This window comes from Sorex fumeus, unplaced genomic scaffold, assembly GCF_029834395.1.
Source record: "Sorex fumeus unplaced genomic scaffold, SorFum_2.1 ptg000051l, whole genome shotgun sequence".
Taxonomy (NCBI): domain Eukaryota; kingdom Metazoa; phylum Chordata; class Mammalia; order Eulipotyphla; family Soricidae; genus Sorex; species Sorex fumeus.
The window spans coordinates 1,020,471-1,045,804 of record NW_026606108.1 but is presented as its reverse complement, the minus strand read 5'-3'; the positions used below and the strand labels follow the sequence as shown (position 1 = coordinate 1,045,804).

At 43.6% G+C, this 25,334-nt stretch overlaps 1 protein-coding gene and 1 pseudogene across 2 annotated transcripts in view; both read right to left on the bottom strand.

Annotated features, from left to right (window-relative positions):
- BLM (BLM RecQ like helicase) overlaps positions 1-25,334 on the bottom strand; it is a 66,665-nt gene that overhangs the window by 6,605 nt on the left and 34,726 nt on the right. The window contains exons 14-19 of one of the 2 annotated variants that reach the window (XM_056124532.1): positions 17,869-18,064; positions 15,396-15,586; positions 8,176-8,323; positions 4,944-5,143; positions 3,604-3,796; positions 154-276 (exon numbers count right to left, since the gene is read on the bottom strand). In XM_056124532.1, the coding sequence (XP_055980507.1) occupies positions 154-276; positions 3,604-3,796; positions 4,944-5,143; positions 8,176-8,323; positions 15,396-15,586; positions 17,869-18,064 (1,051 nt within the window). Of the gene's footprint in view, positions 1-153; positions 277-3,603; positions 3,797-4,943; positions 5,144-8,175; positions 8,324-15,395; positions 15,587-17,868; positions 18,065-25,334 lie in introns of those variants that run through there. The other variant, XM_056124531.1, reaches the window with a different exon arrangement.
- LOC130033217 (uncharacterized) lies at positions 23,876-23,951 on the bottom strand (annotated as a pseudogene).

Here is a 25,334-nt window from a genome sequence, read left to right as displayed (position 1 = left end):
CCCCTGGGGGTCTGAGAGGGGCCTGCCCTGATCACTCGGACATCGGTGAAACAAGGCTAGAGACACTGACACAGACTCAAAAACTGCACACTTCCAAGCCGGGGAGGTGCATCGCTTAACACTGGAACAGGAGTATCTGGATGTATACTGAACCTGGCAATGCCTGCTCTGAGTATTTCTGTAACACTGCAATCACTTCAGCGCCGTATTTTTCCAGTTTGTCTTCAGTAACACCGTCAATTTGAAGCAAAACCTCAGGATCCGAAGATAAAGATTCTGTGCATGGACATAAAATTAGGAGTTTAAATTACCACCCGTAGAAAAACCGCTGAACTCAAGTTTATCCAATCCTCAGCACATGCTTGTTAACTGCAGGCCACCAGGCACAGGGGCCAATTTTCCACAGGGCAGGCAGTGACCACAGAGGCGAGGAGAGGCCCAGGGCAGAGTCAACCATCCAATCCCAACAAAGGTGTAGAAGTCAGGGCCAAGTGGGAGAGGGCAAAGAACACCAGGGTCCTAGTAGGGTTTGCGTAAGGTGGCCAGGAGATCGACCAGATCTTGGTTGCTCTCCTGATGCAACTTGTTGAGCTGTGAGACTGCCAAGAAGCTCCCCCCCACCCCTTCAGCTGACTTCTCCCTCAAAATCTGTACCCTATGCAGTAAACACCTTAAAACCCCAAATCTGTTCTTCACCGCTTTTTAGTTTTGACTAGGAGTCTGTTGGGTCTTCTACAAACAAGTTGTCTCTATGATGATTGGGCCACTGACTAGAAAATACTTTGAGGAAAGTTGGGGACACGGGCTTGGGGATATTGTCAGATCAAGCAGGGAGGCAGTGAGTTAGAAGTGCTCAGAAGAGAAGTGCTCAGAAGAGAGATTTATCCTGGTTAACTTTGGTTTTTTTTTTTTTTTTTGGTCACACCCGGTGATGCTCAGAGTTACTCTGGGTCTGCACTCAGGAATCACTCCTGGCGGTGCTTGGGGGACCATATGGGATCCTGGGAATCGAACCTGGGTCAGCTGTGTGCAAGGCAAACACCCTACCCTCTGTGCCATCGCTCCAGCCCCTATCCTGGTTAACTTTGGAGGTTATAATGTACTGGTTATCAGAAAGTGGGGCAGTGATAATGAATGCCTGTGTTTTTGATGGGAATCTGGCACAAGTGGTAGAACACAATGTTTTACATTGGAGGTCTTCATTTCAAAACGGGCACCATCTGGCCCACTGGTACTCAGGTGAGGCCCTGATGTCCCTCGAGGAATGTAAAGTGTGGCCTCCACAATTAAAAAAGAGAAAACACCCACATCGTTTCCACTTCTGTATTTAAAGAAAAAGAACAGACCTGTGGGAGAGACCAGCAGGTTTATGAAGGGGGTTAGTGGAAGAAAAATTGGGAGAGGCAAGCAGAAATGCAGACACAGATATAATTTGTTTTTTTATCTGGAGTGCTATTGTAGTTTTGAGCAAACCTCTTTAAAAAAATTTAAAATGTTGGGCCGGAAAATATGGTACAGAGGTTAAGGTATCTGACTATACCTGGCAGTGCTCAGGGACCATATGTGGTGCCAGAAATTCAAAATGGGGTTGGTGAGATACCAGGCAAGTGCAAAACCTCTGCACTATCTCTCTAGCCCCAAATGTAAATTTTATGAGTACTTATTATCAACTTACGTTGACTTCGTACATTTCTCATATACGCACTTATGATATAAATCTATATCCAAATAAGTAAAAAACAATTTTATCAGTAGAAGCACTGTGTCATAGTTTAACAAGAACTTTTTTCTTTCATAATAGTCCACAAAATGATAATGTCTTGGGGTCAGGGCGAGCTCAAAGGGATAGGGCACATTCCTGGCATGCATATGGCCCAGGTCTGATCCGTGGCATTGCACAGCTTCCTGAGGACCACTGGAGACAGCTGAAGGCCAACAGCACCACCTGAGAGTCCCAGCATAAAAAAATAGTGTCTTAGGGGCTGGAGCGATAGTACAGTAGGAAGGGTGTTGGCCTTGCACACAAGCAATCCAGGTTCAACCCCTGACATTCCATGTGGTTCCCTGAGCAACTCTATGAGTGATTCCTAAGTACAGAGCCAGCAAGAACCACTGAGAATTGTTGGGTGTGGTTCCCCCAAACCAAAAAGTGTCTTAGAATAGACGGCACCTTAGAGCTGATGAAAACTAGCTACCAGCAACCCAAGGAGTGGAGTAGGACTAAAAGAGAGAAAGTGGTGGCTCTAATATTTTATGGAGAAGTGAAGGTGATGCACACTGGTCAATCAATCATGAGAACAACCTAACAACTCCAGTCTGAGGTAATCTAAGCCATGGAAATAACTCAGGTCTAAAGACACAGCAGTATATTAAATCCAGATCCAGGAAAGCCTGAAACAATTTCTTTTTGTAAGGAACTTTGCAAAGGGCATTTTGTACATTTTGTATATTTTGTTCTCATTGCGAAGGCATTTGTACATAATATAGCAAAACAATATAAGGCAGTAAATAACAGATGGACACAAAGATCACCAAGTGACATCTGGTGTTAAGAGATAACAATTAACCATATTCTAATACCCAGCATTGGAACTATAAAATTAAAATTAGAGACAGATAAGATAGCAGGTAAGGTGCTTGCTTTCAGTGGCCAACTTGTCTTCTATTCTTGGCACCACATATGGTCCCTGAGCCCTCTAGTAATGATCCCTGAATGTTGTTGAACCAGGAGTAAGCTCTAAGCATAGCCGATATGGTCCCGAAACAAGCACAAATGACAAGGCCAGTGAGATACTTTAATGGGCTGGAACGCATGTTTGGCAAACAGAAGGTCTGGGTTTGAACCCAGCATGACAAATGGTCCTTTGAGCAGTGTCAGAACAACCCCTGGACACCAGACCAGGAGTAGTACCTAAAAGGTCAGGTTATGATCCTTTGGTCACCGAGCAAATCATACCAGGAGTAGTACCTAAAAGGTCAGGTTATGGTCCTATGGTCTCTGAGCAAATCGATGAACAATGGGAGGACAGTGACAGTGAGGGCTGGAGTGACAGCACAGTGGTAGGGTGTTTGCCTTGCGCGCAGCCAGCCCGGCCGAGCCAGGTTTGATTCCTCCACCCCTCTCGGAGAGCCCAGCAAGCTACCAAAATAATCTCGCCCATATGCCAAACACAGTAACAAGTCCCAAAATGGAGACGTTACAGGGCCTGCTCGAGCAAATCGATGAACAACGGGAGGACAGTGACACTGACAATGGTCCCCTCCAAAATTATAGCAGATGTTCAAATTAAGTATTATATGTACCTAAGAGAACATATTTTATCAGGCTGTGGAGATAGCACCATGGTTGGAGAGCATGCTTTCCATGCAGAAGCCCTTGGCTCAATCCTTGGCACTACACAGTCCCTTGCTCACCACCCCACTACCCTCAAATACTTATCTCAAGTATGTTCAAACTGTTTCCAAAGCTTTCAATTCAGAGATTAAATAAAAGTAAGAGTCACTGAGAATATCTTTATATACTTACAAAGTTTCTTAAACAAGAATAACCTTTGGCGTATTAATTTATGCCAAGTTAACGGAAAATCACACTTACACACCTACCTGCAAGCTTCTTCAGAGTAGTAGTATTAAAGATGTTAAAATAGTGGACTCCAAAGACTTTCCCCAGAGATTTGCAGACTTCTGTAAGTTCTCCAAGACATTTCTTAACCATCTCTTCCCTCTGAGATACCTTTGCCACTAAAGCTTTCTGTTTCTTCACACTGGTAGAATTTTCTGTTTCCATAAAGTCTACCTTTGTAAGAGAAAAAGAAATCAGAGGCATGGGTGCATGCACACATGAACCCAGTATCTAATGGTTAACCGCATCTCTTTCTTTCTTTTTTTGTATTTCTATTATATGACAAATAGAATGTTCCTTGGGAACAGGGGACACATACACTGTTAGTCTCTACTTCTTTCTTTTTTATTTTGCTTTTTGGGTCACACCCGGCAATGCATAGGGGCTACTCCTAGCTTTGCACTCAGGAATTACTCCAGGCAGTGCTCAGGAGACCATATGGGATGCTGGGATTCAAACATGGGTTGGCCACACACAAGGCAAACACCCTACCAGCTGTATTATCACTCTAGCCCCTAGTCTCTAATTCTTGACCCTCTGGCATAGAACAGTTTCTTCTGGGGAGCCGGGGAAGAGTCTGAGCCATATCCAGTAGTGCTTAGAAGACCATATCTGGCATTGGGGATGAAAGTGGTACCGGGCCCATACAAGGCAAGCACTTTTAACTTCTGTCCTAGTTCTCCAGTCCCAGAGTAGCTTAATAAATACTTTTATAATGAATGTATGATCATTTAGTGACAGGTATCGTTTAATGTATTCAGAGGCAAAGAGTATGCCTTGAATATATGAAGCTCTGGTTTTCATACCCAGAACTACATGGCTTCCTGAACACTGCCAGGTCCAGGTATTCAGGTGTGTTTGCCCATTGTCCCACAACAACAACAACAACAACAAAAAAAAAAAAAAAAAAAAAAAGAAGAAAAAAGAAAAAGAAAAAAAAAAGAAAAAAAAATCATTTTGACCCAAGCACCACAGGTGGGTTCAACATTATGATTTTTTCCAAACTATATGGAACAGAGTAGGACAGTACATACACACACACACACACACACACACCCCGGTACTCAAAAACTTCAGAAAATGACATTGAGAGATAATCATTTAAAAAACCCATACCTTTAGGGGTTGGAGAGATAGGATAGTGGGTACTCGCCTTGCACACAGCTAATCTGGGTTTAATCCCTGGCATTGCCCGCCAAGCTCAGGTCCTTTAGCTCTCCCAAGAGGGATCTTGAGTGCACAGCTAAGAATAAGCCCTGAGCACAGAGCTCAGTGTGGACCCGAAAACCAAACACCAATCAACTCACCCAAACCCCCATACCTTTAGATGCCCATTTAGTACAGCTTCAGCTTTATGTCCAGGCATCACATAGGCAATTGCTTGATCATTAGCATTGATGTATAAGTCTTCATCCAAAATCTTATCAAGCACTAGTTTTTTAAAAAGTCTTTCGGCATTGTGTCGTGAATAAGTAGATCCCTTTCCAAATATTCCAGACTGGATTTTTGCACTTTTACTTCCTAATAAGAAGGAACAATAAATCTGATTAGTGAATGCAGATACATCAAAACTCTCTCAAGAGACTAAGTTCAATTAGAGTGGTTATTTCACACACAAAAAATATGAGTATCAAATCATTGCGCTGTATACCTGAAAGTAAACAATGTTATATGTCATGTTTTATATTTGAAAAAAGTCCATAATGAGGCACACTGGATAAAAAAAGCATGTGTACAGTATATTTCTCTGAGAAAAGACAACTAGCCAGAGGTTGTTTTAAATAAAATAAAAATTTTATTTATTTTTATTGGTTTCTGGGCCACACCCAATGGTTCTTAGGGTAAATGCTGGCTCTATGCTCAGGAATCACTCCTGGTGGGACTCTGAAAATCATATAGAATGCTGAGGATTGAACCCACGTCAGCCGCATGCAAGGCAAGTACCCTACTATCTCTCCTAGCTAGAGTTATTTTAAAAAGTTATCAGGGGTGGAGTGATAGCACAGAGGCTAGAGCACTTGCCTTGCATTTGGCTGAATCACGTTCGATCCCTGGCACCCCATATGGACCCCCAAATCCCACCAGGAATCATCCCTGAGCATAAAGCCTGGAGTAAGTCCTGAGTACCACTGGGTATGGCCAAAACACTAACATTGGGTCTGGCCCACACTAATAAGTCTTTTTTTTTTTTTGTTTTTGGGTCACACCCAGCGATGCACAAGGGTTACTCCTGGGGGTGCTTGTGGGACCATATGGGATGCTAGGAATTGAACCTGGGTTGGCTGCGTACAAGGCAAACGCCCTACCTGCTGTGCTATTGCTCCAGCCCCAACAAAACGTCTTAATACTGGATAGTGTGCATGTGTGTTTCCAAAGAGAAGGGAATAGAAGGGGCGAAAAACAGAAAGCAGTATTGGGGCTACAGGATGTGTCTCTGGGGCACAGTGTCTCCCTTGCAGCTGTAAAATTATCTTGGATTCCTGACACATTACCCAGTATGATCCTGGTGCCACAACAAAGTGAGTAATTCACAAGCAATGCCCAGCAAGCACAGCAACTAAGTACATGAACACCACAGCTGAGGTTAACCAAAGACAGTAACAAGGGTGATAAAGGGAAGGGAGAGGGGGAGAAAGTGTGAGTTAGGAAACTTAGCCCTAACCCCCAACAAACTGGTCGATATTAAAATGCTGGGAATGGAAAGACAGCACAAGGGCTAAGGCAAGTGTCTTGCCTGTAGCCGATCCCAGTTTGATCCCTGGCACTGCCAGGTATGGTCCACTTCCTATTCCCCCAAATTAAAATGCTGACTTCGTTTTGTGGTATCTACAGCCAAGTGGGCCTGTAGAGTCCATTTTCAGAGCCTTCTACTCAGCTAACTGGAGAGGCATAGGAGAAATAGTTTGCTGGAGTGATAGAAGAGGAAGTCTGACTCTCACTGTGCAAGTTATAACTTCAAAACTTATGTTGCTGCTGTGTCTAATGGGCTGAGATCAGTCAATGGGGCAGGTTTTAGAGAAATCCTTCTAAGACTTGCTCCCTCAGCTGGAATAACTGTATATATTATCTAAAGGTTGAGTATTAAAGAAATGATAACTATTGAAACATCATGCATTATGTTTTACAAAGTCTGTTAATTTGGTGGTTATGAAATTGCAAACAGAGGTGAGAGAGACAGCCCAACGGGCCGAGCATATGCTTTGCACGAAGGAAAGGAAGCTCTCATTAAAACCTCTAACCTCATGATGGTCTCTCTCTCTCTACTTCTCCGTACCGCTATGGGTTTGATCTATCTTTTATTTCCTCTCAATCATCATCACCATTTTCAGTGTTGTGAGAAACATCCCTAGGGGTGCTCAGGAACCACCAACTATACCTGCAGTACTTCCAAGACCTTGAAATAATGGTACTCAAACTCAGGGTCTTTTTTATCCCCCCTGGGGGGGCAGAGGCTGATGTTAGGGGATTGAATTCAGAGTCTTCTACATGCTTGACATATTCTTGACCACTTGAGTTATCTCCTTGGCCCTTCCAAAGTCCTTTCTGGGGTTGTGTGGACCTCCCTAGCAGTACCTGGGGACCCATGGGCAACCCTGGAGACACACAGCTAGCACTCAGACAGATCATTTAAATCTTGGGCTCCCTGGTGCTGGTGGCAGTGGCAGTGGTGCGTGTGCACATGTGGAGCACTCTTGTGGTATTCCAGGGGCCATGTGGTGCCAGACTTGCCAAACTTGGGACCCACCCTTTAAGCTATTTCCCAGCCACCTTTATTTAATTTTAACAAGCCTCAAGGAGGGAAAGAGGGGGAGGAATAAAGTGGGGGGGGGGGAGAAGGAGGGAGGGAGAAAGAGACAGACACACTGAAGTTTTATGCCCAGACTGCCATTTTGAACCAGAAGTTAGTCAATGGGTAAATCTCCAAGGAAGTCAGAGCCCACTCAGATAAAATCATATCCAATTCATTCGTTTGTTTGTTTTGGCAGTGCTCAGAAGTTTACCCCTGGCTCTGTAACCTCTGGCAGACTTGGGGGACCACGAGGTGCTGGGGGATCAACCCAGACTGGATGTGTCCAACGCAGGTGCATTCCCTACTATACTATTGCTCCGGCCCTGCTTCATTCTTTTTCAAATGTGAAAACTCATCTTAGTGATTTAAAAAGAGTTCTTTCAAAAACTGCTAATATTTTTTTGAAAACCCTTTTTGCGGGGAAAGTGCTAGGGATTGAGCCCAGTCTCATACAAGTGAAAAAGGCACTTTTATTATTGAGATATTCCTAAATTCTATAAGAAAAAAGTCTAAAGAAAAAATCTTTCCCAATGTAATGATATATTTTTTGGTTTTGAAGCCATAACTTGTAGTGGGTGAGGACTACTTCTAGCTCGGTGCTCAGGGGTCCAAATGATTCAAGGGACTGAAGGCAGGTTCCCACATTGTAAACCATCAACTCTAGGCCTTCTGTCATTTCTTCGACTTTCTATGTACTTTTTAATGAATTTTTTTAGATGTTTAATTTTTAACTTACATAACTCAAATAAAACAAATAACTTACCCAAGAAAATATCAACCAGCATATTCATGGTAAATCTCCCAGAAGGACCTGCATATTTTGTATTTCTCCTTTCTTGTGATGAACTATGTTCTTGCACAAATCTTACAATATTTTTCACATCATCAGTAACATCTCTTGTCTTAAAATCCTATGAATAAAGAGGTTATAGGTTGCTATAATTAAGATCATGAGGACTAGAGCTGGTGCAGAGCCAGGAGTAAGCCCTGAACTCTGCTGGGTGTGGCCACCCTCCCCCACCCAAAGAAAAAGATAACAGTACCTAGATTGCTCAGGTTTAGTACTATGGTAGTCTCAGAAAAAATCATTTCTAGACTAAAACTGAAAACCAGAAATCCCTCCACCTGCTCCCCCTAGGCGGCTTGGTGGCTGCCATCCGCCAGAGGCAATTGGACGGTCAGGATTGGGCCCACAGTGACGAGACACAAGGGGACTCACGGGATGGGGGTGGAGCCGGCCCCTTCCTCCCCACCCCAGCAAGACCCCAAGTCGCCACACACGAAAGGCCTCTCTGGCTCCTGATCAAGCTGCTTAACGGCCATGATCCCAGAGACTCAGAAACAAATCTCAGAATCCAGCAGGTTTTGGCAGAAATTCCTCCAGATTTAATTGTTAAAATTTCGGAATTTCAAAATCACGTAGCCACTACTGCAGCCACACGACATCATATGTTTTTCATAACCATCAATAGAAAACAAATTGTCTACTGTTGCCTTTTCGGCAGATCTGAGTGTTGGGGTAAAATCCTGAAGAATAATGGTGGGTCTGGTGTCAAAATATTGAATGTAATCAAAGTAGAGAGAGAGTAATGTGAAAATCATCTGCCCCACAGGTGGGGGGGTGTGGGATGGGGGTATACTGGGGTTTTTGGGGGTGGAGAATGGGCACCGGTGAAGGTACGGGTGTTTCATTGTATGACCGAGACTTAAACCCGAAAGCTTTGTAACTAACTGCTCTCACGGTGATTCAATAAATAAAATTATAAAAACAACAACAACAACAACAAAGAAAAAACAGAACAAAACAAAAAAACCAAACCAAACCAGAAATCTTCATGTTCAGATGTTCTCTTAATTCGACCAATCCCACAGGTCACAAATAAAGTACTTTAGACACCCCTTTAGGTCATGATGTTACACTACTGACAAAGCACATTCAAGCCTGTTTTCGCCTTCCACACTCAGCCTGTATAGCTGAATTTGGCTGGAGAAACACACACACATCATACCGGCGGTTTTCACATTCAGTCCACGGCCACAAGCTGCCAAGGAATCATCATATCCTCTATCTTCTTTCCCCATTCTCCTAGCAGTCAGCAAAACTAAACTGTACAACTGCTTAAATTTCACTATGAATTTTACTTACAGTTTACTGGAACAAAGTCATGGAAAAAATCTATGTATTTACTGTTTATGTTTGCCTTTGGGCTAAAATAGCAGAGTTGAGTGGTTGTGACTGAGACAGCAGTTCTGTACTTTACTGTACTTTTTCATGGTGCAGGGAATTGAACCCAGACCTGATGCATACAAGGCATGTGTTTTACTGCTGAGGCACATCCCTGGCAAGGGAGCAATTCTAAGCCTCACAAAGTCCAAAATATTTACTTTATGGCCCTTTAAGACAAAGATCCGTTGGGGAGACAGTTCAGTGGGCTTGAATACATGCTTTGCATGAACAAGGCCCTCAGTTCTATGGGATCCATTATGATTCACCCAGCACTGCCAGAAGTGGCCCCTGAGCAATGCAGAGGGTAGCCCTGAGCACTACTGGGTATAGCCCTTACCTCCTCCACCAATTTAATAGTAAAGGCTGGTGACTCCTTCCTAGGATCACCATTTCATATTTCCTTCCTTGCCTTCTATCATCTCTCATATCTATCAGTCGATGATGCTACTTTTGACGTCACTGAGAAAACTGAGCAACAGAAAAACTTCATGACCTTCCTTCACTGTATTTATTCTCCATAGTGTCTCACTCACACCACATCTTTTTTTGCTCGTTTGTTTTTGGGCCACACCTGGGGGTGCTCAGGGCTTACTCCTGGCTTTAAACTCAGGGATGACTCTCGGAGGCAGGCACAGGGCACCATATGGGGGACCGGGTATCAAATCCAGATCAGTCTCATACAAGGCAAGCACCCTCCCCCCTGCATTATCGCTCCAGACCCTTACACCACATTTCTTATTTTCCCTCCTAACACTACAGTAGCTGCTCCAACCTCCTAAAGTAAACCTCCCTAACTAAGAACTAGATCCCAACAGCTCTTGCCTACTTGGGGCCACAGCTTTGACCTTTTTCCGCTTTCTCCACACACATCAACACACTGACAATGGCACATACCACTGGTGGCTCACACTTGGATATGGTTTTAACCCTCCCTTTTTTCCCCTTTTCCACTTTTTGGTTTTGGGGCCACATGCAGTATTCTGGGCTTATTCCTGACGGTGCCCGGGATTGAATCTTGGTTGGCCGTGTGCTAAGAAAGTGCCTCACCTACATATTATCTCTCCAGCCTGAATGTGTTTTATTTTATTTATTTATTTATTTATTTTTTTGCTTTTTGGGTCACACCCGGCAATGCACAAGGGGTTACTTCTGGTTCATGCACTTAGGAATTACTCCTGGTGGTGCTCAGGGTCCCTATGGGATGCTGGGAATTGAACCCGGGTTGGCCGCGTGCAAGGCAAATGCCCTACCCGCTGTGCTATCGCTCCAGCCCCAAGCCTGAATGTGTTTTAATTAACACAAATTGCAGTGCTAGCATCAACATGTTAGGAAATGAATGTGGGACTGAGAGAGTACAGCAGGTAGGGAGCTTGCCTTGCATGCAGTAGATCCGGGGTTGATCCCCAGCATCCCATATGGTCCCCCGAGTACCACCAGGAGTGATCCCTGAGTGCAGAGCCAGGAATAACCCCTGATAATTGCTGGGTAGGACCCCCCCAAGAGAGCTATTTTCTTGACTCTATTTCCCCTAGCAGCTATTATTTCTTTCCTGAAGAAAAACACAGTTCTATATTCAACGCCTCCATCCGCCGTATTTACTGAAATTAGTTGATGCTGATCTCCATGATTTCCATGGTGCTGAATCCACTCAGTCCTGGTGGGCATTTGCCATGGTGGGATTCCCTCTCCTTCTTTCAACACTTCCAGCACTTTTTAGTTTCCTCTGGTCTCATTAATTTTTTTCTTTTTCTAGTTCTTCTTTAATAGTTTCCTCCCTTTTATCTAAACGTACAAGCCTGAAGTTTTTATATGTTCTCCAGGCTTTATTTTTAAATATTTATTTATTGGGCTGGAGTGATAGTACAGCGGGTAGGGCATTTGCCTTGCACACTGCCGATCCGGTCAATTCCCAGCATCCCATATGGTCTCCCAAGTACTGCCAGGAGTAATTCCTGAGTGCAAAGCCAGGAGGAGTAACCCCTGTGCATCGCCGGGTGTGACCCAGAAAGAAAAAAATATTGTTTTTCTTTTTGGGTCACACCCGGCGATGCTCAGGGTTACTCCTGGCTCTACACTCAGGAATTACTCCTGGTGGTACTTGGGGGACCCTTTGGGATGCCAGGGATGGAACCCGGGTTGGCCACATGCAAGGCAAACACCCTACTCTCGCTCCAGCCCCTGTTCTTCAGGCTTTAAATACCATGTATATGCCAAATATTCAAATTTATATATGCTAACAGCTTCTTTTCAGAGTTTCTGAATCTAACTTGGTACATGCCAAACCAAACTCCTGATCTTCCCCACCAAAAAGCATTTCTGAAACATCTTAGCGAAGGATCACGTCTTTCTCCAGTTATTCAGCCTTCGGATCTTTGCCCCTCACTAACACTCAGCCTGCTTAGCTATATAAACTTCCCGGTTACTTCTAAATTATACCAGGCCTGCCCCTACCCCACTGAGACCTTTATCCTTTGCTTTGGCTATGAACACTCAGATCCAGAGGGTTGTTCCCGTTTCATTCTGACCTGTGCTCAGTTGCCTGATAGATATGCACCCTGAAACCCACCCACTTCTAACTCCATTAATGCTGCAGGGCCTCGTCTTCCCTTATTCCCTGTTAACTGCTTGTACTCAGGCCTCCCTCTGCTAGGATGCATGTTCCACAAGGACAGGGATCTTTGTCTTGTTCCAAATCATTTCCGTGACCCAGCAGACACAACAAATATTTGTTGCATGAGAGAACTGATTAGCAATGTGTACAGGGTGGGGCATGGTCAGTAGAGAGGGCCAGGAGCTTGCAGCTCCCACACCAAAAATGTCTATGACCCTCTGCTCTGGCTAATGCCCCAGTTCTCTGCAACTACCCTGTTACAAGCATAGAGCTGCAAAGATGAGAATAATCAGCTGAGGGCTGACACAAGTCCAGCATATGCAAGACTGTGAGTTCGATCTCCAGTATCATGTCCCTCTTCCCACCTGCCCCTATCCCCCGCCCTCACCAGCACTGCCTGGGCTCTTGTGGCCTCTGAATATCCCGGTCCATGCTAGGTGGAATTCTACTTCTGCTAGGAGTGATTTCAGGTCCCCAAACTGTGCCAGTGTTGGCTTCTAATTTAAAAAAATTTTAAAAAGAGCCAGAGATATAGCACAAGGATTAAAGCACTTGCCTCACACCTGCCAAGAAGGTTCAAATCTCTAGTCTACTACATTTGATCCCTCAGAAGTGCCAGGGATCAGTTCTGAGGACAGTCCGTGAGCACTCCTGGGTGCAGCCCTCCAAAAAAAACAAGACAAAGACAAAGAAGAATATATGTCTGTTTCCTCTCCATACCATATCCACTCATGAATCTTCAGGATAGACATTTTTAACTTTGACTGTAAAAACACTCTACAGAGTACAATAAACACAGCGGTAGGGTGTTTGCCTTGCACGCAGCCAACATGTCGACCTGAGTTCGATTTCTCCGCCCCTCTCGGAGAGCCCGGCAAGCGACCGAGAGTATCTCGCCCGCACGGCAGAGCCTGGCAAGTTCCCCGTGACGTATTTGATATGCCAGACACAGTAACAACAAAGTCTCCAAAGGAGACGTTACTGGGCCCGCTCGAGCAAATCGATGATCAACAGGAGGGCCGGCCTTTACTTTACTTTACCCAGAATTAAAATGATAGGTACCATACAGATCTAATTAAGAGTTTCTCAAGGTTACTTTTAGAACAGATGATGAAAAATTCACCCAGAAGTTATTCCCATTATTCTTTATAGTTTAAAAAAATTTATTAAGTAATCTAATTGATCTGATTACATAGTATACAAGTTATTATTATTATAATGAAGATGAAATCTCCAGAGATGAATTTAAAATATTCTACCTCTCTTTACTGGGTCATTTTGAATATTTACAGGTTAATGGTATTTTAAAAATATTATATTCAAGCTTTTCTCCCCTTCTGGAGAAACCTGTGTTTTTTTACTTTTTTTTGAAGCAAGGTAGTTTTTGTTAAGCTAAACCTATTTAGAAAGGCTGAGGCTGGAGCAATAGTACAGCAGGAGGGCATTTGCGTTGCACATGGCAGACCCAGGTTCAATCCCCAGTACCCTGTACGGTCCTCAAGCACTGCCAGGAGTGATTCCTGAGTCTAGAGCCAGGAGTAATCCCAGAGCATTGCTGGGTGTGGCCCAAAACACAAACCAAAAAGGAAAGATCTGAGAGGATAGAAAAAAGGCAAACGTATTCAAGAGAGAACACAGGCTTCTCCAGAGTGGAAAAAGCAATCAAAGGAACAAAGAGACAAGAAAGCAAGATGCGTATTCAAGGGAGCTCTGAGTTGAAGAGTCAGTTGCTTGTTCTCTCTTGAACACATCTCTCTCTCTTTCCTCTCACATCTCTCGTGTTTCTTTCAATAAAAACTTTCAGTTCATTAAAAAAATAAAATTTTTTTTTCAGAGTACAATTACATTTTTTCAAACCTAAGTTACTAAGATGTCATTTTCTCCTGTTTGGCCCCTTAAAGCCAACACTGTAACCTACCTTCACCTAACTTTTCTAAATTGAGAAGAAAAAATAACATCATTTCGTATTATCCTATCTCAAGTCTTTTTGGCATTTGCTACTGAAGGGGCAAAATTTTTTTTTTCTTTTTGGGTCACACCTGGCAATGTACAGGGGTTACTCCTGGCTCTGCACTCAGGAATCACCCCTGGTGGTGCTCAGGGGACCATATAGGATGCTGGGAATCGAACCTAGGTCAGCCGCATGCAAGGCAAATGCCCCACCTGCTGTGCTATTGCTCCAGCCCCTGAAGGGGCAAAATTTAGGATTGTTCTTTTCTGTTTCCTTTTCCTAATGGATCAGACTTGGCAGAATCTCCTGTCACCAGGGTCCCTTGGAGGGGGGCGGGTTGAGTTTCCCTCCCCACCCCAAGTAGAGTCTAGCAGCCGGAAACCTCCAGAACTCAGTCACAGACAGACTCAAGGCCACTCTCCACACACTTGGACGAGCCTCATCCATGAGGGAACCAACAGAGGAACCCAGGTAAGCGGGACCCGTGGCTGAGATCTCCAAGCCTCCTTGGATCAGGACTGGGCCTCCTCTCCCCAGATCCCCAGTTTTCCAGCAGCTTGGCAGCCACACCCACAAAAATGCCCCCGGTGCCATGTAATCTCATAACGGCCAAGATCCAGAGACTATAAAACAAAGCTCCCGGAAGAGAGCGACACACTTTTTCCTGGAGCTTTCCATCCCTCTTGAAGAGCCCGGCAAGCTTGAGAGTATTTTGCCTGTATGGCAGAGCCTGGCAAACTACCTGTGATGTATTCAATATGCCAAAAACAGTAACAATAATGGGTCTCATTCTCTGACTCTGAAAGAGTCCCCAGTATGCCACCGGGCTACTCTATCCAGCAACAGGGACGAATGCAGACATTACTGGCGCCCGCTAGAACAAACAGATGAACAACAGGACAAGTGATAGATCAGACTAGGAAGCTGGGTATATGCAGTAGCAGTGATAACTTGGGGTGCCATTTGCAAGATCAGCCTAATGAATTACATCTTCATCATCATTATCACATCATTATCACATTTCCATATATTATACTTAAGAATAATATATGGAAATTTTATATTAGGATTTTATGCTTATATAAGTAGAGTGTAGCCTATATAATTATAATTTAATCAAATAAAAACAAAGCATTTTTAGGAAAAAATAACTTGTTAACTTAATTACAGAGAATTAAAAACTTTCTTACTTACCTTTGTTTTACAGCAATTATCACAAGAAACATCTGGGTACTTCTTACAAAAATCAGGATTAAATCCAATTTCACCAAAATAAGCCAAAAGTTGTATTCTCCTGCATTCTGTTATATTTTCACAGTAATGTACCATACTATATAAATTATTGAAGTGCGTTTCTTTTGTATGACGGTTTCCATCTTTTTCCACTAAAAGAGATGAAGGATGTAGTGAAATATACTATCAGAGTAGAAAAAAATATATATTGCAGAAATTTCAAACAACATAGAGGGGCCAGAAAGGTAAGGTGTTTGCCTTGCATGCGGCAGCCATGGTTTAAGGGCACCACAATGGTCCTCCAGAGCACTGCCAGGGGTAGCCCAACAGAACCCTTCATGTCCCATCCCAATAGACAAAAACAACATGTAATTCCATTTACACTCACTATAAAACAAATGCATCTGGGAAAGGTAAACACTACAAGTTATTGCTACTTCTAACGAGAGTAGAGGGACAAAACTAGAAGACTGGAATTTTATTATTTCTTAATCTGGATGGCAGCATAGAAATGTCATTATTTTCAACTCTTTGCCTTCCTGCGTGATTTTTTTTTCCCCATCAGAACATCACTTTATTATTAATCTGTCATCAACAATGTAAACTCAAGTAGGTTCTCCATCCTGGTTTTTCAAAAGATAAACGATTACATTGGAGATTAGCTATTTTCTAAGGGAGAAAAAAGAAAACTACTGCTGTAACAGAAGAGGGAAATTTTGAATGACCTTCCCAAATGCACAACGTAAGCAGAGGAGGCATGCCGCAAATTGAACGTCTGTTCGAGTTGTTACTTTTGAATGCACAGTGACAATTCTGGAAACTGTACATGATAAAATCACAGAAATGAATAGCCAGAATTAGATTTGTGTGTGATCTTCAGACCTTTAAACCATCCTTGAATTTCCCATGTAACAGTGGGGTTTGGAGAAACTGCTGTTGATCGCTCCAAATGTAGGCTGTTAACAGTGTCGAGACAGACGTGGGAGAAAGAAAAGGGTGGAAATGAGAGTGAATTGAAAAGATGGCTAATCTATGGGATCTGGTGAAAGGCAGGCGGGCAGGGAGGTGGAGGGTGGGGAAGGAGGGTGTGGGCTGATGTTGTTTTCCCTTCATTTCGGAAGTTCTTCCAACGTAGTGTATCTGTTACATAACTCTCCGCTTTCAGTCCATTTCTGAAATTCATAGCGCGGAGCCTTATTGTATTCACTGGTCAACCCAACCAGCACTGCTGCCAAGCAACAAAGTGTTACACGAGAATCTGCATGCATCCAATCTTCCTTGGCTGTGATTTCTTCGCGGCCCCAGTTTTCTGTTTCTGAGTGGGGTGTTTTCCTGGGGCGCACACGAAGGGTCAGGTGGAATGGAGCTCCGAGGCACTCTGTGCTCCAGAGTCCCCGCTGCTTTCTGCAGCTAACCTCCCGACACGTGTGCAGCTGTTCTGTCGCGGCAGAAAGACAATCTCCGTGTTCAGGCGGTGAGCTGGCTTTCCTTCACCCTTGATTCTGGGGTGCAGGCCATGGTGTGGGGCGTATCCCTGAGTGCAGCTGCCCTGCAGGATTCACTTCCGAGCACACCGAGATTTCCTAGGTTTCCTCAGAGTAAGGCCCCAGTTGCATCACCACCGACTGTGGTGTGGCTTTGGATGCCTGAGGCTGAGTTGATTCTGGTGGACAGCTGACCTCGCTTATCCAGACTCATCTACTGCTTGCCCTTCACATCCAGGCTGTCCAACCTTCAGACAGCTGAGCCAAGTTATCTAGATTAGTTGCTTCCTTAATGACAGAGTCAACCTGTTCAGCAACTGACATCCTCCTGTTAGGATCAACATCCTAGCCTTCCAACTTGGCTTTCACTCTCTTCCACACACTGACCGCACAGGAGTCTCTTTCTTGCACAGCTTTCCCAGTTTTAGGGTCCCTGACAGCCTTTTTATCCCGAGTAATTATATATAAAAATACATGAAGAAACTGGGTCAGGAAAAATACAAAGGAAACCAATAACTAGAGTTATTTCTTGCAGAAAAGTATGCAAGACATGACTTGGAAATTTTCTGCTTCATATACATTTATAACAATTGAGTTTTATGTAAGATGAATTCTATGATAAAAATTAAGGAGAAAAAACTTTCCTTTTGTTCCTTTTGTGTGTGTGTGTACGGGGGGAGCACACCTGGTGGTGCTCAAAGCTGACTCTGGGCTCTGTGCTCAGGAATAATTTTTGGTGGTGCTCAGGACCATATGGGATGCCACTGATCGAATCCTGGTCAGTCGTGTAAAAGGGAAGCAAGCGCCCTACCTACTGTATTGCTCCAGCCCTAGTGAAATTTTCATTTCTATACCCTCTATTTTCTTTTGAGTATGGAAAAGTGGAATGAAATGAAAGTACCACAAAAGCAGGAGTAGACCATTATCACAAGACTGGAAATGTCTCTTACTCAATATGAGTCTCTTCAGTCTGGTCACATCGTGATAGGTGTAGAAAAGCAGGCAGTCAGATATTTCCCCGTCTCTCCCAGCTCTGCCAGATTCCTGGTAGTACCCCTCCACAGATTTAGGGAGAGACGCATGGATCACAAACCTCACATCAGGCTTGTCAATTCCCATTCCAAATGCAACTGTTGCACAGATAACCTGACAGGAAAGTAAATTTCTATTAGACTTATAATCCGCTTGAAGAATATTTTAATGACAGATGCTTCTAGAACTTTATCCCTTTTCTTATTTAAAACATATTCTAGCTGGACAAGAACTAGTGTTAAAAAGTAAAGGGATATTCTTGATAACCTTTCAGTGTCAATATTGCAAACCACAATGCCCAAAAGGGGAAGAGAGAGGGGGAAATAGGGGAGAGAGGAGGAAAGAGGGAGAGGGAGGATGTGGGGAGGGAGAGAGAGAGAGAGAGAGAGAGAAAGGAGCACGCAGGCTGGGGAGTATGGGGTGACGGGATGGAACCTGGGGACTCTGGTGCAGAAAAAAATACACTGGTGGAAGGTTGGGTGTTGGAACACTGTATGACTGAAACCTAATCATGAACAGCTTTGTAAGTCACTATCTCACGGTGATTCAATGAAAAAAATTTAGCTCAACAGGCTGGAGTACATGCAGGAAGCTTGGGTTTGATCCTTGGTACCACATACCAACCTCCTAGCACCACCACGAATGACCTACAAACACCAGTTATGCCTCCAAGAAGTGTTCTATACAATAGCCTACTATTTTAATTTGATTCACATTTGTTCTGGGCCTCACCTGGCTATGCTCAGTGTTTACTACTGGCTCTATGCTTAGGGATCACTCCAGGTTGGCTGCATACAAGGAAGCGCCTTACCTATTGTACTATCTCTCCAGCCCTGATCCAATTTAACATGCTCAGCAAGAGGTTTTCATAAGACAGGACTTGAGATTTAATTAGCTCCAAGAAGGCAAAAGGTAAGAGAAGTTTGGTGTGGCAGGCTCTTTCTTATTTAAACGGCTGGTGTTATAAGTCAAGATAATGAAATGAACTATAATTGCCCGTGCATGTGCTGTCACTGCAGGTTCTTTTTTTGGTCATACCCAGCACTTCTGGGACTTAACCTGGGGTTCCCACATGCAAAACAAGTGCTCTAGTCCATTAAGGTAACTCACTGTTTCACTGTCATCCTGTTGTTCATCGATTTCCTCAGGCAGGCACCAGTAACAACTCCTTCGTCCTAGCCCTGAGATTTTAGAAAGTGCCACATTCGAGGCTCTTTCAGGGTCAGGAGAATGAGACCATCATTGTTACTGGTTTTTGGCATACTGAAGACGCCACGGGGAGTTTGCCAGACTCTGCCATGCAGGCAGGATACTTTCGGTAGCCTGCCAGGTTCTCCAGAGTAAGAATTAGATAATAAGATAAACTCATTGTTTAATAAAAATTAATTTTGAAAGGTTAAACCTAGTGTTGCTCTGGGGATCCTCTGTGCTGGAGATCAAACAGGGGTTGATTGCCTGCAAGGCAAGCGCCGTGCTTGCTCCCTGTGCGATCTCTCGGGCCCCTGTTCACATCGTTGCGATATTCTAGGTTGTGGTCAAAAAAGCATTGCTCTGAACCAGCGCGGAGTTTACAGGGATTAGCTTCTCTGATGAGCTTCTCTGCGGCTTTCTGCCCTGCTTCACCTACCAGTGTCTGGATTGGCAGAAGTTCGCCTCTATCCCATTTTTGAATTGTCAGTGAATTTCAAAGGAAAAACCCCGAAACTGTTGCGGTGACTGAAGATGGCATACACTTGGCTGCTGCACTCACCTGTACGACTGAAACTTAATCATGAACAGCTTGGTAAGGATCTATCTCACAGTGATTCAATAAAAAAAAGTAAATTGAAAAAAACAAAAACTTCTCTCCATGGCCCAGAGGAATGGCTCAGGGGCTTATGAATACTAGTCTTGCAAGCTCAAGGCCACAAGTTCAAATCCCTGGTGTACCATGTGCGCTAAGTCTGATTTGGGCAGCTCTGAGACCTGCGATTCCTGGCACGGCAACTGTAACTCAGAAGATGTGACCTCTGGTGAGCACCACAACCAAGACTTGTGTGAACATGTGCAGGCCTGACATGGAACAAGTACAAACCTCAGGGAGCACACAGTCCTGTGTGAGCACAACAACCTCATTACAACCCCAGTGAGCACCACATTTGCAAACGTGAGAGGAGGGGGCCAGAGTGACAGGACAGCGGGGAGGGCGGTTGCCTTGCATGTGGCCAAACAGGGTTCAATTCCCGGTACCCCAGATGGTCCCCCAAACCCTGTCAGGAGTGATCCTTGAGCACAGAGCCAGGAGTAAGCCCCGAGCAATACTCAAAACGAAAAAGTGTGACTCAGAAACAAAATAAGAAATGACAAAAAAGTGAATTGTTATGGTAACCATATTTTAAGAGCAACTGAACTATCTGGCAGCCAGACTGGACTAAAGACAGGATTTCAGATTTCAGTGAGTGCAAGCAGCGGTGCAGGGGACAGCAGTGGCTACACTTATCAACCATGGGAAGGGCAGTGCTGCTCTGGAGATGAGTCATCCGTCTGACAATGGCACTCTTACCAAGGCATAGCATCCTCCAAGGGGAAGCCATGAGTGAGCCATGTCAGCCACAGGCCCAAAGAGTGCAGTGGGCAGGGGTCCCAGAAGCTCAGATGTGTCTTGCAAGGCTGGAAGAGCCCATAAGGGGAGGCAGTCTGTCGGCAATGATGCGAGCCCTTCTGGGGAAAAAAAAATCCTTTGTTTCCCGAAACTGGGAAAACCTGCTTTGTTATTTCCTTTTGTGTTGGCTGTAAAACTTAGGTTACAATAATTTCTTTGTGAAGAAAAACAACCACGTTTTATTCCACCTCACAAATCTAAGCTGATCAAAGCTGTCTAGCTGGTTATATTATATGTTGACTGTAAGGATTAGCTAGTCTTAGGAAAAAAACAATTAGGTTAAAAAAAATCAGTTTCTTTGAACCATACTTGTGTTCTGAGTCTTTCAATGGCTATGTAAATGTGTACATATGTATCTTCATTATAGGATATTTTTACTATAAAGACTATGAACAACTATAAAAAATTGGCTTTATTAATTTTCTTAGTTGGCAGCTCCAAATTGCACATGGTCTAATGCAGGTGAGTGCTGTCCCCAGCAATGCTGGGCTAGGGGCTGCTATCTTTTTTCTGGTCTATTATTCTATTTCGGGGCTGGAGCGATAGCACAGTGGGTAGGGTGTTTGCCTTGCGCGCAGCCAGCCCGGCCAAGCCGGGTTCAATTCCTCCGCCCCTCTCGGAGAGCCCAGCATGCTACCAAGAGTATCTCGCCCGAAGGCAAAGCCTGGCAAGCTACCCGCGACGTATTCAATATGCCAAACACAGTAGCAACAAGTCTCAAAATGGAGACATTACCGGGCCCGCTCAAGCAAACTGATGAACAATGGGAGGACAGTGACAGTTATTTGATTTCATTTTCTTTTCTATGGTTCAAATCATACGTTAAGACGTTTGAATTCTGTCTTAAACTACCTTTTTCCCTCACTAGCATATAAATACTATAACATTACGGTAGGTAGGACACTTGCCTTGCACACAGCAGACCGGGTTCGATCCCTGGTACCGTATATGGTCCTCCGAGCACAGTCAGGAGTGATTCCTGAGTGCAGAGCCAGGAGTTAGCCCTGAACACATTTGGGCATGGCCCCAAAACAAAAAAATAAAATAAAAAAATCCTTTTCAAGAAATCATTCTAGTTTTTCAGGATGAGGAGGGGTAAAGGTTGGGTCATGTCCATGCTCAGGGATCATTCCTGGCAGGCTTAGGGACCATTTCGATGTCAGGGATCAAACCAGCATCAAATGCACACCAGGCAAGTGCCCTACCCACTGTACTTTCTCTCCAGCCCTGTATTTCCTTATCCCCTTGTTTTTTGGGTCATACCCAGTAGTGCTCAGGGCTTACTCCTCGCTCTGTGTTCAAGGATCACTCTTGGCAGTGCTCAGAGTTCCAGGGATCGAAGCCAGGTTGGTCAAGTGCAGGGGAAATACCCTCCCACTGTACTATTATTCTGGCCCCACTGGGCTATACTTAAGCTGAGATTCTTCTCCACTCACAGTTCATAATCTGAAAGTACCAAACTGTTATGTACCTATGATTTATTTTATTGAGGATATAAAAAGACTCTACTAAGTAACCAATACCACTCATTAGATCTTCCTTCTTAGTTCCTACTTTTTAAATGCTATTAAAATATTTTTGTTGTTTTTAGGCCACACATTATAATGCTCAGGGACTACTACTGGCTCTATTCTTGGGAGATCACCCAGAGTCTGGGATAAAACCCAGGCCTCCCACATATAAGTTCTTCAGGCCACTGAGCTCTCTCTTATGGTCCCAAACCCCTATGCATTTTTAATACCTTCTTTATGACACATTGTATTTACATGTTTTCTGTTTTATTTCTAAACTTGATGCATTGATCTGTTTATAACATATTGCAAAGCCAGTGTTTGTTATTATTTTCTTGTCAAATTTTTTTGTTATTTTCACTGGAGTATTTTTTCAGGGAAACTTCAGAAAAAGTTTATCAAAGGAAAAGAATGTTGGAACTTTTTGAAGGTTGGCAGACATCTGTTAATACACATACATACACACACACACACACATATATGTATTTTTTCTTTTTTTAAAAAAAGCCATACATGGTAATGGAGTGATAGTATAGCGGATAGGACATGTGACTTGCACCTGCACCCAGGTTCAATCTCTGGCATGCCATATGGTCCCAGGCAGTGCCAGGAGTAATTCCTGAGTGCAGAGCCAGGAGTAACCCCTGAGCTTGGCCAGGTGTGACAGAAAAAAGCCCTACCCCTCCTGCCCAAGCCATGCCTATCTGTGCTCAGGGTCACTCTCACTCCTGGAGGGGCTCACAGGATAATATGGGGTGTTGGGGGATCGAGTCCAGGTTGTCCACATGCAAGACAAGTGCCCTCCCTGCTGTACAATCTCTTTGGCCTCTAAAATGCGCATTTGTTAAAAATTTATAATAAATCTAACTAACCTGACTTCCTTCTTGGTAGCACTGTAGCACTGTCCTCCCATTGTTCATCTATTTGTTCAAGCGGGCCCAGTAACGTCTCCATTGTGAGACTTGTTGCCACTGTGTTTGGCATACTGAATACGTCACGGGTAGCTTGCCTGGCTTTGCTGCGCGGGCGAGATATTCTCAGTAGCTTGCCGGGCTCTCCGAGAGGGGCGGAGAATTGAACTCGGGTCGGCTGTGTGCTAGGCAAATGCCCTACCTGCTGTGCTATTGCTCCAGCCCTTACTATAATTTTTTAGGTTGATACATATGCCCTGTCACCAACACATATTTGACTTTATTCACTTTAATTTTCATCTTCTTTCTTTTGTATTCTCCAGTCATTCACTGCATCACTGATTCAAATGTTGGGCCTTGAGAGGATCATTTGTCTACATATATGATTTTATTTGTTTCATTTTCTTGTTTGGATAAGCTGTATTTTCATTTCTTTTTCATTTTGTCCTGTACTTTTCATACGGCAAACGGTTTCCAGATCACATAAGTTTCCTTACACCTTTCTGGGCTGTATCTCTTATTTTAAGACCTTTTGTTTTCCAATCAAAAATAAAATTTTTTTTTCAAAAATAATTTTGAGAAATATTTTTGTGCTCATCTTTAGGGTAATGATTTCTTCTTTTGTTAGTGAGCATTCACAGGCTAACAGTATTTTCCTCAAACCCATTCTTTATTTAGGGGAATCTATTCAAGGATGATACCATCAAAGTGTGGGCTGACTAGTGTTCTCAGCTTCTCTGTTTGATCGACTTGTGTGACAAATTTTCCAGTTTAGAAACAGATGTTCAACATCATTAGTTATTAGAAAAAAAATAAGTCAAAATCTTAGTGAGATTCCATTTTCTTGTGAATACCACATTCATGAGGATGAACATAAGGGAAAAATAAAATATTAACAGATATTACACTTGATCTTAGCCAAAAGGCCAAGAAGCGATAGGGAAAATAAAATAAATGCTGTCAAAGAGGAATCAGAGAAAGAGAACAGCTGGTAGGGCACTAGCCTTGCTCATGCCCAACCTGGTTCAATCCCTGGCACCCCATACGGTCTCCAGAGTCCTGTAAGGAATGATCCCGAGGGCAGAGCCAAGGGTGTGCTTTGGGCATGGCTGGGTATGGTAGAAAAACAAAAAAACAAAGAAACAAAAATGCTGTCAAAAGATGGAGACATCAGAATCTCAAGGCATCACTGATGGGGAAGTAGATTTTATACAGATGCTTTCAAAGACAGTTTGGCAGTTTTCAAAAAGCTAACCATCAGGCTTGGGAGATAATCCAGTAGTTTGGGTTGAACCCATGTTTCAGATTCATCCTCTCCACCCCCAAAACATTGCTAGTGGTCCCCAGCACCACCGGGTCCATGTAATGCCACATTCTTGGTGCTAGCACCAACGCATCATGCCCAGCTGGCTGAAGATTGCTGCAAATGACCCCCAGTTCCCAGAGCGCTTGAGAGGCCCTCCCTGAAAAGCAGTTGAAGAGAGTATCATATTACTCAGTAATTAAGGTCCTAGGTATGTACCCAAGAAATTGAAAATGTATGTGCATAGAAAAACTTGTACACAACCATTCACAGAAAAATGATTCACAAAGGGAAAAAAGTAGATACTGGGGTAGGAGAGATAGTACAGCAGGCCCTGCATGTACAACACTTGCCCAAGATGAGGTCGACCGGGTCTGGTTCCTGGCACCCCATAAAATCCCTGGAACCCTGCCAAGAGTTTATCTCTGAGTGCAGAGCCAGGAGGAAGCACTGAGCACAGCCAGGTGTGGCCCCGAAACAAAAAAGCAAACAAACAAAACATGAATAGCCCCAACTGCATACCAAATGATGATGGGATAAATGAGCAGTGGTATTCCTATATAATAAAGTATTATTTTGTCATAATAATAAATTTCCCCAAAGATATAAATAAAATAGCTTACTTCTTAAAAGCATTCTGCAAAGTTACTTAAAATGTCTAAAATAAAAAATCAACAGAAGCATTAGGAGTGGTTAACAGATTAATGATGGAAGGACTAGGGGAATGAAGTCACAAGAAGTGACTGCTCATGGGTACTGTATTTGGGGTACTGTATATGTATTTGGGGAAGACAAAATGTTCTGGAGTTAACAGTAATGGCTGCACAATCTTGTAAGATATGCTAAAAACCACTGACCTATAAACTTTGAAAAAATAAAATTTTTAGTATGTGAATTATATTTAAGGAAATTTTTATTTTTATTTTGTGAAAGAACAAATTTAGAAGTGTCAAGAAAATATGTTTTTGAGGGAAAGGGTGTTGCTCCCTTCTGCACCCCCCCCTCCCCGCCCCCAGCA